General features: G+C 41.3%; 2 protein-coding genes across 2 annotated transcripts in view; one reads left to right on the forward strand and one right to left on the reverse strand.

Moving 5' to 3' along the window:
* Positions 1–20,500, forward strand: part of capn5b (calpain 5b) — a 53,608-nt gene that overhangs the window by 20,918 nt on the left and 12,190 nt on the right. Inside the window, exons 5-7 of the mRNA XM_085470959.1 lie at positions 4,654–4,785; positions 15,892–16,100; positions 17,196–17,388. Of these exons, the coding sequence (XP_085327085.1) occupies positions 4,654–4,785; positions 15,892–16,100; positions 17,196–17,388 (534 nt within the window). The remainder of the gene's footprint in view (positions 1–4,653; positions 4,786–15,891; positions 16,101–17,195; positions 17,389–20,500) is intronic.
* Positions 12,357–13,131, reverse strand: ompb (olfactory marker protein b). Its single transcript, XM_085470961.1, has one exon. It carries the CDS (start codon positions 13,025–13,027, stop codon positions 12,545–12,547), a length of 483 nt encoding a protein of 160 aa, XP_085327087.1. The 5' UTR covers positions 13,028–13,131; the 3' UTR covers positions 12,357–12,544.

Here is a 20,500-nt window from a genome sequence, read left to right on the forward strand (position 1 = left end):
TTCTGCAATCTGCACATTGTACTGACTTTCATTTTAATGTTTACACCAGGGTTCCTTGTCAGCACTTTATGCTCAGATGTTTGTAAGCTAAAAATAAACTATTGTGTATGTTCAAATATACTGTTGTGATTGAAGAAGTTAAATAAAAATGTCAGTCATCAATTCATGCATCACCTCATGTCATCATAACAGAGGTCTGTCTTCCAGGAAAGAACAGTTTAAAATTAATGTAATATAGTATTGGCCATACTATATGATGTATTGCTTGTCTTTGTTTAATAATACAGAAGACAAATACCTTAAAAAATAATCGCATATCGCATCGCAATCGCAATATTGGGGCAAAAAATCGCAATTAGATTATTTTCCATAATCGTTCAGCCCTAATTTGGATGTAAGCAGATCTAGGTGAGAGTCCTTGATACCGGCTTAAGTTAGTCTCTGCATAGCCTAACCTAGGGTAATAATCGTAGCATCAGAAACGCTGACCTCGGTCCTGACTTCCTGTACAGGGGTAACTAGGAACCATTGCTATTTCTCATCCTTGAACATCAATAACTGCTAATAATTCAAACTTCATACACGAGTTTGTCCTTTCAGCTGGTCCAAACTGCCAAAGCAGGTGGTGATGGACGCAGCCGTTACTGTTACAAGTGGTGACAGTTTAGTAGTGCCAAGGAATGCAGGTAGGGAAGAAGAATGTAAACTGGCAAAAACTGTGTGTAAATAATCCAAGCTTTCATTTTTTTCTAAAATGTTGGGTTACTTTGGATTCTCACTGCTGGATTGCACTTTTTATTCTCTGGGTTTTTGCACTCGTGGCTCATGTCTCCTTTACCAGCTGATGAATGGTGCTGAGGAGGGCTATGAAGCCGGTTGAAAGGTTCTCAATGGCAGGGTAAATGATTAGGCTGTGCTCAGCCACAATATTCACATTACTTCAGAGACTGCAGGGCTGGGCACTGATCAATACTCTATTACTTTTCCACCTGAGCCAATCCCTGGATGGCAGGCCACCACAGGGAGCCCTCGCCGCTGCTCAGACTCCACCAATCAATGTTGTTGCGGACAGGGAGAAGAAACGTGATTAGATATCTTAACTCCGACACAGTTTCACAGAACAACATCAAAACATTGCCTCACAAAGTTCTGCCGACTTGCACGTACAGAGAGATTTCAGACAGGAAGCTCTGGTGCTGGTCAGTGTAAGGTGAGAGGATCCTGCTGGTAGAGACTGCAGGCCTCTGGGGAGCACTGCAGTGGCCTCTGCTTCAGATTAAAAGTTTGCTTTTGCAGCATACAGCTTTGCAGAGTCAGCAAATGACTGACCTTATTGTGTCCTGTGTGTGTGCACACGCTTGCAAGCTTTAGCTTCACACACTTGTGTGTATCTGTATGCTGTGATCTGCCTTTATATACATGCACATGAGCCGTGAAGGCTGATAATAGCACTAATCTTTATGATTAAAGTCAAATGGTGTGCTTGAGGCCGTCCCAGCCCACATTGGATGGGCTATTAGAGGGCTGATTCAGTCATACTTAAAATCACCCCTAGGGCACACGCTTTAAGTCTCTGTTCAGCTGCCATGTTTAGACTGTAAAACAGTATGCAGACTACCGGGATTTGCCTCAGGTTTAGAGTCTCTTCTTGGTGGCTGGGTATGTGTATCACCAAAAGACCTGCATGTCAATATTTTAACTTCCAAATGAGCTGCAGAACTCCAGACGTCCTATGACATTAACATCAGCACAGAAACTGTGTGCCGGGAGCGTCATGGCATGGGTTTCCTGTAGGTGTAATGTGTAGGTGGTCCACATAGTGTGGCTCACAGAAAAGTCTACATATTCAAAAAAATCATACCTTGTGACTATAAACAAGATCAATAGAACTTAACCTGGTAATATATTAAATATTAATCTATTACAGGGATACTCAATTAGAATTTAAGAAGGTCCAGAGAAAATTTTCTCAAACAAAGGTCCAAAACATCACAAAGTTCCACACTTACTATAATTCAATATCGGATAAACATGATCTTCAGGCATTCAGTTGGCACTGCATTAAAAACAGGCATGATTCTGTCGTGGAAATCACTGCATGAAATGAGGAACACTTCCACTGTCTGTGAACACAGTTCACCATGCTGTCCACAAATGCAGGTTAAAGCTCTATCATGCGAAGAAGAAGCCAGATGTGAACATGATCTAGAAACACCACCATCTTCTCTGGGCTCACTTAAAATGGACTGAAGCAAAGTGGAAAACTAAATACGGTCAAGGAAAACTAACAATGATTAAAGTCAGATCTGGCGAGCAGATGCACACAAGTTACTGTGAACTAAAAAGCATCAGTCACATCTTTCCTAAATGTGGATTCTGCAGAATTGGTAACGCAGGTGTAAAACGAGTGTAACCGTTTTCTAAATTTTGCCTATCTAAAAGCTCAACCTGCACCATGCTCTCTCCCTCCTGGCCCCTCTTTTACTTTTCTAACCCTAGTTGAGTGCTGCCAGTGTGTAAAGATAAAGAGCTGCTAAGTGGTCCCATGCTTGCTGCTGCCTGTTGAGTAATGGCCGAGGTGCTCATCGACCCTCTGGTCCCATAAAGCAGAGAGCAGAGAACAGACAGGCTTCACACCCAGAACACTGCAAGCACAGCTCTGCAGTAAAAATGAAGCTGGCTCATATTTTGTATCAGGTTAAATTAAAGCTTGGAGTTAGTGCATTAGATGATTTTATACAAAACAAACTCTTCTTTGAATTTCCATGAAACACCTGTTTCTGTTTTATTCTGTCTTAGGTTTTTTGTTATTGTGCTCCATTATTTTATTTCTTCTATTTACTTGAGCTTGTTTCCTTGTGTAATCATTTTTTAACTGTTTTGTTTTGCCATATTATATAGAACGCCAGGTTAGAATCAGAAAATGTTTAGAATAATATGAAGTAAGAGAAAATTGTAAAATCTATGGTGCATAGTATCATTAAAAGATAAAGAGAGTCCCACTTAAATTAGGCTGATAAGCCAAAAGCCTGCATTCAACAGCTCAGTGCTGCACTGATATTACCATTTCTTTGCCAGCTGGTTATCATATTGTTACAAAAATGTTACTCTGCTATTACTAACATATTTGTTTCCATATCGTTATCTTCAGGCATTGTCCTGATAATTAAGTAGTAATAGCTTCCTATTTCCATATTATTACCCCACTATCACTACATTATTATTGAGCTGCAATAGAAAGAGTGTCAGGGAACTTAGTTTGCTGCTGTAAAAGTTACAACTACCATGCAAAGAAAAAACATGGATCAGCAGGATTCAGGAGGGCCTCCATCTTCTTGTGAAAATTGATGGAATTAAAATCCCAGTAAAAAAATAAAACAAAACAACACCGTTTGATCCACAGTCTCCCTGGACAGTCTCTGATTGTCAGCAGCTTCATTTTTCAACATGAAAATAATCTTAAACACTGTTGAAGAAGTGTGAGATCATGTTTACAGAGAACAGAACAAAAGGTGGCCAGCATCCAAAGATCTTTGAATGCCCTTCAGGAACCCTGGAGAACTATTCCTGAAGACTACTTAACGAAATTCTTGTCTTAAATCTTGTCTTAAAGAGTTCAAACTGTGCTGAAGAATAAAGGTGATCATACTACACATTAACTCTCAAGCTTGCTAGAATTTGACACTGTTGTTGCCTTATATAAAGTGTTTCCTATGTGTTGGCACCCATTTCAGTAAATTCCCAAACGCTTACAGAGAGTCTTTAAAAGCAGAGGTGAGGCAACACTGTGGTAAACATGCCCATCTCATGTTGCTGTCATCATCAGGTAGAGCTGGTGTTCTAGTACTTGAAAGCTCAGTGGTTTCAGCCCCAACTCCTCTTGTCCACATGTCAAAGTGTCCTTGGATAACATACTGAACTCCAAACTGTGTGAGTGTTGAGTGAGAGTGGAAAAGCTCCATAAATGCCACTCAATTCACCATTTACACAGCGACCCAGATTTGTTGGAAACGGGATTGCATTTGATTTTTAAAAGGTGCAGATAACCTTGTGTAGCCAGCGTGTATGGACGAGAGTAAAAGTGTCCACTGACAGCACACAGCCTCTTGTAATCGCCCCACAGAAGATGTGGCTGTGCGTGCCGATAGATGTGCAGAGTCCAGTTTACATGCAGGAGAAAAAGCGTGAGCAGCTCATTGAACGTGTTGTTAGCGGTAATAGGCTGTCTGTACACACTGTGCCAGAAAATGGACTTCGACACAGCAGCCGCAGCAAATGTGATTTCACAAATGCACACAGCCCACCCATCACCCCCCCCCCCCCCCCCCCCCCACTCCCGACTCCTGGGTAGAAGATCATGACTGTGAAACATGGATGCATAAGGACAGATGGTTTCTTTCTGATTCATGAACTCAATAACCTATTTATGCACCTCTGTGCCTTGTACTGTGGGCTGTACACACAGTTTATTAACCAGAAACCTCATTTTAGAGGCGTTTCACCCTCAAAACAATAACTTGCTTTTTTTTCCCCCATTAAAATTTTTTTTTTAAACACATATAAATAATAGTATGAGTTCCTGCAAGGGTTTTACTCATGTACTGGCTGTGCAGCGTGTTTCATAAGTGTTTTTGTCTTTCTCTGGGAGTGTAGGAGCTGTGTGAGGACCCTCACCTGTTTGTAGATGGCATCAGTGCACACGATCTGCATCAGGGACAGCTGGGTAACTGCTGGTTTGTCGCAGCGTGTTCCAGCCTGGCCTCCCGAGAGTCTTTGTGGCAAAAGGTAAGAACATGTTTTTTCCTCTGCCTTTTTTCCTGATTACAAGGTTGGATTAATGTTGTATTAAACCCTGAAGACATAAACCCACCGATGAAACACTTCTGGTTTGCATTGTGTCTGTTGTTACTGTAAATCTGCACTTAAATGATTTTAAACAAAGTGTGGGTGGGGGTATTTTTAAACTCCAGACCAAGCTTGTTATTAGCTATGGGTGGTATACATTTAGGATCTTTTTAAGATTATGGAAATGTAACTTTGAAATCGTTGCTTCAACCACTCAGTCATCTTCAAAGCAAGTTTGGTGGATCAAGACGGCGATAAACAGCAATAAGATGGAGTCGGTCTGCTATCGGTTTGTGATAGTTGAATTTGAGTTCCTTAATGCAAAGAGACGAGTCGCAGACAAATTGTTCAGATTCAAACTGATTGCAGTGTGTTTGCAAACTGTTTACAGTCAGTCCAAGTTGAGCCACGATTGATTTTCATCCATGTCTTTTTGGATCTTGAATGTAGCAAGAAACCCACCTAGCTAGCTAGTATTACCCAGCATGCTTTTCAGATTTGTGATTTTATAAATGTTTAGTGTTATAAATTGTAATTTTTCAAGTTCCAATTCCCCACGCATTTCTCCACCTCTTGTGAAAATATTGAACTATTCCTTTAAAACCGAATAAACTAGTGACTGCAGCTGCTTGCTAGTTGAAAGCTGCTGTACTCTTTTGCTCCCTCTAATGGCTGAGTGTCCATTTTTGTCAGATAACTTCTTCTCACTGAACAGTTGCCAGCATTACCAAACAAACCACACACAACCCTTTGGTTGAGGATCGGCCAGGTAATGGAGGCATAGTTAAAGAGAGAAAGTCCCTGTGCAAAAGTGTGCACAGTACATTGGAAAAAAGGGATGCATCATATGCTCGACTGTGTTTAAGCATCCATTAGGAAACATTACTATAAGAAGTAAACACCAGACTGCATCAGTCAGTAGAAGTCTGAATGGTGGAGTCTAATGTGGAGTCTCTGAGGACAGACTGGAAGCACTAAGGCTAGATGGATGTCCTCTGAATGCGTTTTTATTAGTGAGGGGTTTTTTATTATTATTTTACATGGTTAACCAGCAGAGGCGTTTCTGCACTGCTAAAGCAAGCAGGGGCACACTTAGCCGTAAGAAGACAGAATACAGTTAGGTCCATAAATATTTGGACATTGGACATGGACAACTTTTATCTAATTTTGGTTCCATACATTACAACACTGAATTATTAAAGGAAACAACTAAGATGCAGTTGAAGTGCAAACTTACAGCTTTAATTCAGTGGGTTGAACAAAGAGTGGATAAAATGTGAGGAACTAAAGCATCTTTTTTAGTACAGTCCCTTCATTTCAGGGGCTCAAAGGTGATTGGACAAATTAAATAACTAAAAATAAAAAGAACCCTGTCATTGGTTTGCCTCTGATAGCTGCAGACTGGAAACACCCCACAAGGGCTCCAGCTTGTCTAGCCATCTCAGTGTGGCCCTTTGTCAAACTTACCTATTTTCCTGCTGCTAACATATCAACTTTGAGGACAAAATTATCACTTGCTGCCTGATATATGTGCCACAAGTGCCATGATGAGAAGATAATCAATGTTATTCACTTCACCTGACAGCGGTTTTGTTATGCCTGATCAATGTAAGCCCTTCTAACACCAAATCCTGTCACTTAGCAGCCATCTTTGCAATGTGTCTGGGCAGTTATTCAATACAGCTCAGAGGTGTGATACATTTTCCCCAAAGTAAGACTTAAATGGAAACAAAAACAAAAATAAAAACAGAAAGACACGATTTGCATCCAGTGGTTTCAATTTAAATCAGAGGAACCTGTTTTGCTTGTTTATCTCTTCTTCTTGTTTCTTTTCCTCTTCTGGGTGTGTGTTTGTGCTGTAGAACCACAACAGCTTTGGAGAGTACATTTGTGGTTTTTGTGTTTGGACCACACGTTGTGCATTATGGAGAGTTGCTGGCACTCCATTAATGTATGCATGGTAAACCCCCTCAGCTAACCTGAATGATCAAACCATGGAGAAGAGGCCAAGGCTCGAAATACACTCACATAACAATTATATAACCTGCTATCACAGAGCCTACACAACCTACAACATAGACTACTATTCGGGATTCAGTGCCTTGTCTGCCTTTTAGCCAATTCATAAAAGGAAAAGCAACAAGACTTATAATGCTCTTATAATGCAGTTTAAAATGTTACTGGTTAGCTAGCATTCAAATACACCTACCTGTTTGAATGCTTCAAAAGGTATGCAACTGACACTCAAAATAGCCCTGATTTGAATACAGTTTAAATCAGTGAGTAATCTAAAAATTTAGAATTGACTGAAGGAACTGCAGTTTTTGGCGTTTCCACTTTGACTTCAGAGGTTCCTGCTCTGTAGCAATATTAGCATTTTAGCTCTGGTGAGGCTTATTCAAGCTTGTAGTGGCGACTACTTCACCAGTGAATGCAGACGTTTGTACCCCTCAGCCATAAACGCTGATGGAGTGTTATTGGCGCTGTGACTGGCAGGCGGTGTGGATATCCAAGTCTGTGAATGCGATAACTCGAAAACGAGGCAACGTAGGACTTTCAAATTCATCAAAAAACCATATGTGTATCTACTAAAATTCATAAGGTCAGAGGTCAGGTTTTCTGAAAATCTTGTGCTCTTGTGTGTCACCTAAGACTTTCATTGGTGCATCTACTAGGAGGCTCAGGGGTAGCACTGGCAGCCGCTAGTATGTTTTTTCACTGTAATAAAAATCCAGAATTAATTCACAAGTGGAACTTCTGTTTTTGTGACATCTATGGCAGATTTATAATTTGGAAAAAAAAAAGTTTTATGCAGAAAAAAATCGGATATTCTTCTGATTTTCTCGTGTTCGTTTTGCATTGTGATCAGCCTTAGCAGGTGTCTTTTTCAAGATTTATTTTTAGGCATTTTGATTCTATTTGATAAGATGGGTAATAGGTGAAAAAGACGGGGGGGGGGACATGCAGCAAAGTGGATGTCATTATTAATCAGTCATAGCTGTTGTCCAGCAGTGTGGTTTGTTGTAAGGAGATGCAACAGTGCTTTAACAGATTTCATCCAATGTTTACTACCTCTGCTAATTGAATAAAGGTGCATTGGAGATCTTTAAATGGACCGCAGAGAGCTTCATTCAGCTGTCCTTACTTTCAGAGATGTAGTTCGCTGCAATGAAAAGTCAATTTGAAGCCTTTTAAACACAGATTTAAATAAACAAGTGTTTGCATCCTGATTGGCATCACACATCCACTATCACCAGCTCGAGCACACAAACTTGCAGCGTTTTGTCAATAAAGAGCAGTTTATTTGAACTGTGCTGAGCCGGTTTGAAGTCTCTGGCGTCAGAATGATTCTGAGATGTTCTTTCACGTGCTGATAGAGGAAACAAAATGATTAGTGAGGTTTAATGGGATTTGAAACAAGATGCCTCAGCCTGTTCTAGAGAAATGCTGTATTGTGGAACTAGGCCGAGTACACATGGGGATGCTTACATGGCAGCTTGATCAGGTCCATCCTCAAGGAACAGCATGTCTTCTGCTTATTTCCCTTCTTAGGTCTTTAGTTTTGGCTGATTATTTTGTTCTGGTTTTTCCTACTTTGTTAATGTCTTTTCTTTTTTTTAAATGATGCACATGTCTGATTAGAATCACTGTAAATCTTCCTTAATCCACCTGAGCTTGTTGAATGCATGTTTGTGTTGATTATTGCCATCCACCTGCAGTGTAATTGTTCCTGTAATTTAACAGCTAAAATTCACAGGCCATTTTCTGGTGCATTGCAGTTGTTATCAGACACCTGTAGGTGCATTATCACCACAGTAGGCCTTTCTTTGAAGTCCCAGGTGGCGTTCTGAAATGATAGGTGCACTTGTAGGCTTGTTTAATGCAATTTTAAAATGCATGCACACAAGTACAGGAATTACGTTTTGTGTGAAATTTGTAGCTTTCCCTGCATTCGCCTCTGGAGCCCACCCGGTCTTTTAGTTCTACTAAAATAGAGTTTTCGGAGTGCTGCCTACACACGTACACATGGCAAAGAAGTTATAAAACTAAAACTTTTATTGCTGAGCCACTTACAAAACAAACAAGATGAAAGCCAAGAACAAATAATCCAACCAAACCTTCAAATCTTCCAAAAGACAAACTGCAAGGGATGAAACAACAAAGAATAGAAAACTGATAGGGTTTAAATACACAAGAGGAGATTGGGACAGAGTGAACACATCTGGGGAAACAGATGAACTGAATCTAATGAGATAAGGGACTGTCAAAGTAAAGCAGGAACATTGGGACAAGGACTAAGACATACTAAATTGACAGAACTAAACAGGGACACAGAAACCAGACACGGGGACGCAACTGACTTCTCACAGGAGATGCTGAGGACAAAAACATAAAGACTAGGACAGACTGGACACGTCAGGTAACTTACAAAATAAACAAGGTGTTTAAGTTCCAGTGTATTTGACCTCTCAGGGCTGCTGTAGGCATATAAAAGTGTGGCACTTCTTCCAGAATTGCTCCTGTAAAGCCACAAAATGCTGTAAATCATAAACTCAACTGTGTCCTGCCTGAACAGGAGAGACTATTTCAGATGCAAAACGAAGTGTAGTCAGTGTAAACACAGACCAGAAGAGGGTCCATCATACTCGGGCACGGTACGAGGTAACTGCACCTAATTTTAGAGCACCTTCAGTTTCAAAACAGTATCAAAATATTCAAACCAGGTTAACATTTCTTTTGTGATTTTTGTCTGTTTTCTGTCACACTGAGGTTTTAAAATTCTTTTTTGCACCTTGACTTGAGAAAAACATCTTCTTCTTTTTTCTTACAAAAAACCACAAGAAGATGCAGTGTTTAAATAACAGTATGTTAGTAATGTAAAGCACATGTGCTTTGTGTGATGGTAAACGTGGAGAAAAAAGGAAGTAAATTCGTGAAATAATCTGCAGGCAGGAGGAAGTTTTTATGGAGTGGAGCATACTCAGCACAGGCCCAGGTGTCGTCTACACCGCAGATGACCCTCCAATCAGCACCTGCAAGAAAGTACAGCTCAACAGAAAAGAAAACAGACACGTAGGGTCATTTGGAAAATATCCGCTCCATGCTGCCACCCCTCAGTGAGCGTCGCCTGCAGCTGCTAAAGGAACCTTCCAATCAGCATCCGCTGTTTTTTTTCCAAGATGTTGCCACTTGTTCATTCTTTTCTTGTTTCTTGTTCTTCGTCATTAGAATTTGTTACATAATAAATTATAATACACTTTTTAAAAAAAAAATACATCCAGGTTTTAAAACATTTATTACTGACTCTGTCGTGGAACCAGAGTTTCTTCATTCCTCATTTTGGACACATTTTATTGAGTAAAAATGTATAGGGACACATTTTGCTGGGGCTTCCCATGATGCACTGTGTGTTTCTTCTTCACTCACCTTTTCTCTCACTGTGTGTTTATACACATTGCATCTGCATTTAATCGTTAGCTATTATTAATCTCTGGCTCTCTTCCATGGTGTGGCTTTTGCCCTGTCTTCCTTCTTCTTCCTGAGTCCGGTTCTGCTGGAGGTTTCTTCCTGTTAAAAGAGAGTTTTTCCTTCCCACTGTCAACAAGTGTTTTACTTATTTGGGTTCATGTGATTCCTTACTTATTGAAGTAAACTGAAATTCATTATTCTTATTTGAAATAATCTGCCTTGCTATGGTTTCATGTCGGCACCTTTGAATATAACCAACACTTGCAGTCATTGCCTCAAAACAAGTGTAAACAGGAGGAGGATTTTTGTTTCTTTTTAATAGAGATTTAATGCGGTTGTGCTTCCACAGACATACAGGTTTGTGTCCTTTCCTGTGCTTTTTGTGTTTGTGTGTTAGGAGGTCGTGGTGGAGACTGGAGGAGAGACAGGTGGACCATTTTACACATATATCAAGAGACTGAATGAGCTAGTTGTTACTATGTACCAAGAGACTGAATGAGCTAGTTGTTACTATGTACCGTTTTAGCTGTTGGGGTGCTCCCACTCATATAGTCTACATTCTTTTTTTTTTTTCATGCTCAATGTGGAAAAAAATCCCATGTTAGTCTCTCTCTCAGTAGCAGTAGCCCTGTTCTGGTTTTGTCGTGTAGCATGGAGGGTGGATAGCGCCACATTAATGAGTAGACATTACTGACTCCCTCTGTACCTGTGGTTAGCAGTTATTACTAATCTCATGGGGGGGGGGGTGATAGGCATACCGCACAACCTGATTGGGCTCTAGTGCCGAAACACTAACCGGTCGTCACACAGGAAGTCCAGATCAGCTCCAGGTGGATGCTTAGTTTAAGTTTTCCCTATAAACCAAAATATGTCAACAAAGTATAGCTGGGACATCTTTCAAGCCATCTAAAAGCTAACCATATAAAAATGTCATGAATTTAAATGTAAATGTGCAGGAAACAAAGTAACAGGTTTATTTATCTTTTCTTTTTTGGGCAAGATAATTCATTTAATTCATGAAAAATTAGGCTTTAATCTTAGAATCCTTTATTCTTAATTCACAGTTTTTGAATGCATTAAGTAGCCAGTGTCAGGTCTTGTAAGCGAGAATAGACATCCTCATTTACTTAGTTTCCTGCTAGTTTTACTTCCTGTGAGAGCAAAACAAGTAAATGGTCCAAGTCTCCCAGGAGCAGACACATCTCCCTGGAGATCCTACTTCAAAACATTTTGTACTTTTGTACCAGTTAATTACCTGCAAAAAGCTGCCAGCTTTTAAAGTTCTTTCAAATAGTTCTGGAAATATTTTAACTTGTAATTTTTGATGTTCTTTTATTTGTGTTAATGAGAAAAATCCTCACTTGATAATGGGATGACCGGTGGGCTTATTTCTCTGGTGCATTAGTTTACCTCTCAGTCACAGGGCGACAGGAAAGAGTGAGCAGAGAAGACATACCAACGAGGACAGTCGGTGAAAATTCATATTCATGCATTCAACACTGTTGGCAAGATCGATTTAATTGAGACTCTTGAGAATATGCAGAGTTAGATTTTTTTTTTTTAAGCAAAACCGAGCCTCTGAGTTGCATGTTAGTCACACGCTTTGTACAGACAAGAAACGAGTCTAAATCCTCCTGTCGTCTGGGTTATTTTCCTTTTTCTCTCACACTTTTCCAGACACTTGTCTTCTCATTCACAGTTAGCATTTCATCCCCTGAGGCAGTTTGAAAGCAGTCAGGGCGAGCCTGCAGGAGGAAGAAGTGGAGGATGTAAGACAGAGACCGATGAGGTGGCAGGAACCTGTTCCCCTCGTCCGCTGGGGAATAGTTGCACCCATCCACAGAAGTAAACACTGTCTCTATGCATTATCTCGTGTGGGAATCGGCTCCAGCAAACCCTTCAGGGCTGGCTGTTTGTGAGTTAGAGATGGGATAACAATTTTGTTCAACACTCAAACCCAAAGCACTTAAGAAAATGCAGATACGCCTTTTAGAATGATTGGATTTATTTCAATGATCTGATACAAAGTTATGAAACAACAACCTGTTTTGATCACTAAAGTGTTTTTGAGTCCTTAAAGGATGTCATATGGCCTGTGTCGATATTTTAGAGGGGAGGAATCATGAAAGGAGACAGAGGGCTGGCTTTATAGTAGCGGGTTCCTCAACTGAAAGCACACAAGGACTGAAGATGAGTCCAAGTATCTGTCCGAGATCATACACGCCAAGTCTTATTTGTCCACTGTGAAGGTGATGGAGCAGTCGACCGTCTCTGGGCTGCAGCCTTCTGAAAATGCAAACAAGAAGTACATCACCTTCCTCACCTTGGCCAGCTCCGCGATCCTCTCACCGAACTCGTCAGCGTCAGCCTCGTGGCACTGGACCGGCGCGTCGTCCCCATCGCCCGCTGCTCTCCAGAAAACACCTGCCGGCTCGAGCAGCTGACGGGTCATCAGGTTGGTGAGGTCAGGCGTCCAGAGCTGCGAGGTACCCATGATGGTGAGGCGGCCCGGCTGGGCCAGCCACACCTTCCAGTGTAAGAACTGGAGGGACTGGTTTGAGAAGTCCAGCCGGTACACGGCCTCATTGCCCTGCAGCAGGCGCTCGCCCTCCTGCCTTTTTTGGCCGCGCTGCTGCAGGGACTGAACCCGCAGGCGCATCACCTCCGTCAGCTCCACGTCCAGCCGGAAGGGCAGCTTCACCTCTTTAGACATGCTCAGAGGGCACACCTTGACAGGCAGAGAGGTCAATACCAACTGCAAGGCTGGATTAGATCGGCAGCTGTGTCGAAGATAATTTATCTCTGTCCAGACTCTCCTGTGCTCCGCTCCTTTCTGCTGGCTTACACATGAGCGTGTACTACTGATAGTAGAGGCGGGTCTTACTTAGAACTACAGAAGGAGATAGAGAAAACAAGATGCAACCACAGTGCAGGGTTAGCCCTCAGGGAGCTGTGCTTAATAGTGTTTGTCACATTCGTTTGTGTCTCTGCTTCCTTAGATACAGATTCTTAACTGTAACACATTTATTGCATGAAGTGTCGTCTAGATTTTGGAAACCTGCATGAGTGGCAAAACAAATGTGAATGCCAGAAGTAAGAGTCAGGTGGTCCCTCGCATGTAATGGGTGGGCTTCTATCATCTGAGGATAAGAAGAAGGGAGTGTTAAGAAAGCCTCTTCACTCCTCTTATGTGGCAGCAGGGGAAACCCGCGACGCTTTGTGCTTGTGTCTCTGGTCAGTCGTTGGGTCACTTTCCCTCCAGAGTTCAGCTGCTGTATAGCAGCACTGCCCAGCTGAAAGCTGAGATAGATGCACACTGCAGAGACAGAGACTAAGTAGCAGCGAAGGTGGAGTGCAAGAGAGATTGCTTCCCGAAGGATTACGAAATGACTCTGTGGTGTGGTGCTTAGTTTTTTTTGTTTCTTCCTTCTCCTCGCCTGTAAAAAGGAGCTGTTGCTGCCTCTCAGAGCTCTGGAGGGGCCAGATTCTCTCCATCAGTGGGTGTCACCTCCTGCAGAGAGGGTTGACCGTAACTGCTGTTCAGTTAGCGCACCCTGACATCTCCAAGAACTCCCGCTGGGACAGTCAGTCACACATGTTGTCGCTCTCTGCATCATTTGCAGGTTTTATTGGAGACTGTATTCATGCTGATAGAGGCTTCACAGACACCCTTTTTGCAGGTCACTTCTGGTGTCCATAAGGTGCTCCGTTATGACTCTGAGCCGCAGTGGGATCACAGTGAAATGATATTTCATAAAAGATGAGAGCAATCACACCACGCTATAGTTCAGAAATCACTTGTGTCCCCTTGTACGTTTCTGGATGTTGTCCGGTCACTGATTTCATTTCATTGCAGAAAGTATGAAGATAATCATCATTTAAATATGTGAGTTATAGAACCAAATCAGTCTGAGAGCAGCTGATGAGGAGGAGAGAACAAAGCTCTTCTTTGTACCAGGATGTAAACATGTTTATTTCTGCTGTCTGCAGTCTGTTGGGATTAACATTATTTTGGCTGTTTGACTGATTTCCTGCAGCAGGAAGTTGTGTTCAATGAAAAAGCTGAGATAAAATATTGCTCGCCACACATATGCGGACCAGCTGGGAGTGAAATTCAAACATACAGTGGGAGCTACCGTAGACTAAAGTAGAGCTAAAAGGAAAAGCCCTGGACTCTGCACTCTCAACCACAAACACACACAGCAGCATGCATAACAGTCTAAGGTAGCAGAAACAAAGAATTGGGCGTAACCAGACATTAATATCTGATCATATGAAAGAGGTTAAACATCTTCTTAGCTTAACTAACACTGGGTTGGTGAAAGGAGATTGGGGACATGTCAAAAACCTCTGGGAGGAATTTTGCTCATTGCGTCAGGAACCAAACTTTGCTGGACTGGCACAGCATTGTTTCTATAACAGAAGGAGAGTGAGAGGCTATAATAGAAATACCATAATATTAACAAAGGCTGTAACCTGTCTGCTGCAGATATTTCTTTATTTTAATCGATATCAGTCAAAAAATGTTGTCATTTAACTTTGGTTTGCACTTTTTTAGGAAATTTGGGTGTGATTAAGATAATAGATGGTTTCATTATTAAAGAAAGACTGAAATACAAGCTTTTTTTGCCTGCATTGAGTCAGTATTGTAAATGGCGAGTTACATATCAAATACATATTTACATGTGCAGTCCTGCATTCATACACGTGTGCATGCTTTCTTAAATCAGTTAAGTGATAACTATATGCACTTTGTGATACTAGGGCAGTTTTTAGTTGCCTCTCCATTGTGTGGACCGACTCCAGCGCCACTGTCTCAGACTGCAAGGTGGTGGTGGCAGACATTGTGAGCTTCTTGTAGGTGCAACACTTCTTCACCTGCTGCAGGTGTGGTTAAAGGGACCCTCCAGCACACAGGGGCTCTCCAGAGCAGAAGGACGACTGCCGTGACCGGTTTCAGTCCAGTACGGTGGAGTCAGTGTCTCTCACCGTAGCTGAAAGATATCAAAGACCTGAGGGACCTGAGCCTGGAAGAGCACTTTGAAACTTTGAACTTTGAAAATAAGAGGACTGTAAACTAATAAATGAGTTGCAGGTAATGTTGCTCTCTTGGTCAAAAGGAGGTCAAAAGTTCTCAAAGTTGGGTTACCGAGCCACGTCTCTGTGCAGGAAACACTGCTCTGTGTCTGCTCTGGGCTCTGAGGTCATCAAGAAATTCCTGATACGTGTATTTGTTTTACCTCCCCTGTGAAAAAACTAACTACAGTTCACAAAATGGAGTCTGGTTATGGGCATTTCGCTGGGCCAGAGGAAATGCAGGCAGCCAAAACACACACACACACTGCAGTCAAACAGTTATTACCTCTCACCCATGTCCTATTACAGCTGGATTTATGACTGTGAAAGCCAAGGTTATAAATTTGTCCCCTAATCCTGAACGCAACAGCAGACATGAGGGGGACGGTGGTCTCGCTTCACCTGCCCACTCCACTATGATATTATTTGTGCTCCATGGACCAACGGCTATTTGTTTGGCTTACCTGCCCCTCTGCTCCCCTGTCCTCTTCCACCATGTAGGTCATTCCAGACTGGAAGGAGCAGGAGTGGGATACAGAAAAACCAGACTCCTACGCTGGGATTTTCCACTTTCGCTTCTGGCGCTTCGGGGAGTGGGTGGACGTGGTGATTGATGACCGGCTACCGACGGTGGACAACCAGCTGGTCTACTGCCACTCCAACGACAGCAACGAGTTCTGGAGCGCCCTGGTGGAGAAAGCCTATGCCAAGTGAGCATCAGAGGCAGCAGATTTTACTTAAACTCGACTATAAATCCATCGGAGTCAGATTTATGAAGCTTGTACAGAGTCACCAAGGGTGTGGTCACATATTGGTGTCATTAACAGTTTTTTTAACATCACAGATACATTCATTATTCCTAGAAATCATCCCATAACACAGAAATTTGTAAGATGTGTTAAACTGTGCTGAACGTTTATCATTTATCAGTGAACAGGCGAGACGAGCACATTTCAGCAGGTTTCTGTCCACGAAGCAAAAACACCAAAAGCAGCCCGATACAAAGATTTATTATGTCCTTCATAAAACACAAGATGACACAAGAGTACATCATTTTTTAGACGTGGATGACTCAGCATTGATATCAAATAACAAAAATAATTTTAAAGCTATGCGGAAAACACTCTCTGCCTTTTTTTGGACATTAATAAATAGACATTTTTACCATAAGCTTGAAAGCAAAATTTAAATAAAATGCAGGAATTAAGTGTAAAACAATGAAGTGTAAATTTCTGTTGCTACACCTGTGAATATGGCATATTTTTTGTGATTTTTAAACAAAAAACATAAAACTCTACAATCTGTTGTAGAGTCAACAGCATAAGACAGCTAAAAAACAGACTGGAAATAAAAGTGCATTACTTTATGAAGGTCAGCGGTTCTTTTGTGCCTTTCATATTAAAAAGGTTCTTATGAGTCACATCTGTGGGCAGATTACTCCAGAGATCAACATTCATTCATATGCACAAGTTTGCTCTTTTAGTTCTTTCATGGAAAAAAGATAAATCGGTTAAAAGATGTGATTGCACAGTTCGATGTGATGTCCATTTTCTCAGTATTTTGTACATCAGTTTGATTTTATAGATTTGCTGAACTATTTTTATTGCTTACACTTAGTCATTTAATTGTAACCGGTATCTGTAACTCGATTTTAAATTGGAAAATTCTCTAAATAAATAACACAAAAACAAAACACATCATGGCCTTATCTCTGTTACCACATTTAACCAGTCAGAAGTAACCTGTTTTTGCGACTGTCCCAAAAAAATAGGAACTGTATATGAAATAGTTCCCTCTTCCTGCAGGGTTTACGGCTGCTACGAGGCTTTGGATGGGGGGAACACGGCTGACGCACTGGTGGACTTCACGGGTGGTGTTTCTGAGCCCGTGGACCTGCTGGAGGGTCAGATGGCCACAGACGAGGCGGCCCGTAACCAGCTGTTTGAACGCGTGCTCAAAGTCCACAACAGAGACGGCCTCATCAGCTGCTCCATCAGGGTAAGAACCGTGCGAAAGGTTCAGCTTAAAGAACACGCTAAGAATCACCAGTTATTCTAACATGCTTGTGTTTGTTGGATGTACATATATGAATATGAAGCACCAAAAGAAAACCTTGAACACAGCCCTCAAAGCAAAGCTGATTTTCTTTGTTAAGACTAAAATTTGGATTACAGTTCAATTTCTGGCCATACTTCAGTAATTAATGCGCTAATTACTGCACAAAAACTCTCTTACTGGAGGTCAGAGTCAAAGATGTTGGTCTAAACTGCAGCTCAACCGGCTGATGGAGTAATTTTAGTCAGAACTTAAACCTCATCCCACTCCAATAGTCAGAGGATGTCAGTCTCTGCTGTTCGCACTTTATCCAGGTGCAATAGCACAGAAGTAGAGTGCAATTTAAAGACGCATTCAAGCACCTGACTTTTGAAACAAAGCCATCGGGAAGCTCGCACTTGGCATTTCAACAGCATTCAAAACCCTGCTGTCTGAAAATTGTGTAATCACCCACAGCTGACCTCCCCAGAGCCCTTTAATAATTAGAACGTTTTCTATTCTGATTTAAAATCCAGGGATGAATAACCAACCTCTGCCTGTCGTGACTGACTTTCCAAAGACATTCAATTGTCTGGCAAAGATAGCAGCCATCTCAGAATCTCCGAATGAGCTCTTCTCAAAGGCTCTTCAACTTTGTGCTATAATTAATGTGCGAACGAGGTGCCATTGTGCGCAACATTTCAGATTTTTGCCTGTGTGTCTTTTCCTGTCCTCAGCATTTGAAGAACCAGACCTGGGTATTGTTATAGGCTTCCTGTTAGCAAAAGCAGGTTTTAATGTGGGGATTAATAAACGGTCCATTCCAGTGAAAAAGAGAAGCCAATAAAAACTCACTTATAAACCAGGACAAATTTATGGCCATTTGTATTAAAGTTATAATGTAAAGACGTGAATAGTCAGTTAAAATCACGTTCTGTTACTAATTTGGGTTTTTTTCTGCTGTTAGTTATACTGAAATGACACACAAGGTTTTTGCACCCTGACGACACATAACTGTAGCTGTAAGGTACTAGTGCTGGAAATGCAACAACAGTCAAACTTCAGGGCTGTGTATGAAGTTTCTTTGAGTCTCTATTTTATTTTATGTATTTATTTTCTGGCTCTAATTTACAAGTTATATGTGTGTGTGCTCATATGTGTTTGAGCACAGGAAATTATTATTTTTGCAAGAGCTTCTGTTTTTATTTGAATAATTTAAGGAGACAGAAATCGGTCTTTCATTCCTATTTTTTTTTTTTTTTTGCTGTTAGTAAAATTTATTCTTGGAACTCATTTAGGGTCAATTTAATTTTCACTTAAATAGCACCAGCCTTACAACAACATTCATTTCAGGGCACTTTACATTCCCTTTGAGCAAGCCCTTGAAAATATTCAGGAGGAAAAATAACAAATATTCACTGCAGCTATTTGCAACATTGGAAAGTAGAAAGTCAGACTAATTTGAGTACAATAAATGGGTCAAATAAATCTTAATAGAGTCTATGCTAAGACACTATTATTAGGACTGTCATTTTGAAGCATAGACAGCCTTAAACATGGATGTAGCCACTCTGATGTCACCCACTCGTTACTGAAATCCTGTTCTGCACCTCGAGCTGAGCATTTTCACCGTTGACATCTTGATGTTTTGAAACTAAAGATGATGAAGTGTGGATCTGACTGACGTCGGCAGTCATTGGCCAATGAGGATAGCATTGATAATCCTGTCTTTTTGACACTAAAAGGTGTTAAAGCGGTTCGTATACCAATCAGAACGTTGGTGGATCGATCCCCGCCTCCTACAGTCCACATTTTGATGTATCCTTGGGCAAGATATTGAACTCTGAATACCCTGATGCATTCATTGTAATGTGGGTGTGTGTAAATGTTAGATAAAAGTGCTTAGGTATAGATATCAGCAAGTGACTCAAAACGGAGTAGAAAGATACTATATAAGTAGCAGTGGGTTACTGTAATTTGCAAGATGATCTTAATGTTTTATTCAGTGTGATCTGAAACTAGAGCACGAGCCCATAAAGCCATCAGGAAAGTGCTCACTGAGGTCCCAGAGGGAGCTGAGGGCCATTTTCCCATGAACTTCTGTATAACCAAGTCTTTTTACAATAAGATAAGCAGCCCCCTGCTGGCCTTTTAAAAAGATTAAATTCAATTGCATTTATTTATTTATTTATATAGCGCCAAATCACAACAAGAGTCGCCTGTAGGTGATTGAGATTCTAAGGTTAAGACCTCACAATAACAGAAAAAAAACCCCATCAATCAGACGACCCTTTGTGAGCAAGCGGGAAGGAGAAACCTCCTTTTCCCATCTGTCGGGGCCGGCTGGGGGGTACAGGACAAGATGCACCTAAGAATTCAGGTTTCAGGTGCTTAACTTTTAAGACCAGGAGGCTACGTCCATCTTTTATGCTGTCTGAACCTCCAGTAAACTGAGAATTACTGCTCTCCTGCCACCATCTGTTAAGACATCAATATAGCAGCTTTTCTACAAAGCTCAGTTCTTCCAATAAAACATTAAGCCGACTCACCTCTATGCAAGAACAAAATAGTAAAAGCTGTTGCGAGCATAGATTTCATGTAAAAGATAACAGATGTTGGTTACTCGAGCTTTTTGAAGTCTCACCTTTTTGCCTTTTTTTCTAGCTTTTTGGCCCCTGCAGCTTGCTTTATTTTGTTCGTTGCTCTTTTTTAACCAAAACTGATCATATTTGGTATGTAAGTTGAACATACTGACATGGCGGTCCGTGACAGTATACATGACGGACATAGCCTATATGATGTCACCCATTGGTTTTGCACTACATTTCCACATTCCAGCGTTAGCATTTTGTCTGCCACCATGATGGGGGGGGGGGGTTTAGAGCCAGAAGCTTATAAATCAGCTAACACCACCTAGCATTTAACAAAGCTGCATTCATAAACTATACAGGTGGAACACACACACACACACACACACACACATCTGCTAAATATTTTCGGCTGCCTCATTTAGGGGTCGCCACAACAGATCATCTGCCTCCATCTCACCCTGTCCTATTTCTACCGTGCTCCTCTG

The sequence above is a fragment of the Copadichromis virginalis genome, linkage group LG10 (assembly GCF_057382275.1).
Source record: "Copadichromis virginalis isolate Kocher_CV1m ecotype Utaka linkage group LG10, C_Virginalis_male_GT1.1, whole genome shotgun sequence".
Taxonomy (NCBI): Eukaryota; Metazoa; Chordata; class Actinopteri; order Cichliformes; family Cichlidae; genus Copadichromis; species Copadichromis virginalis.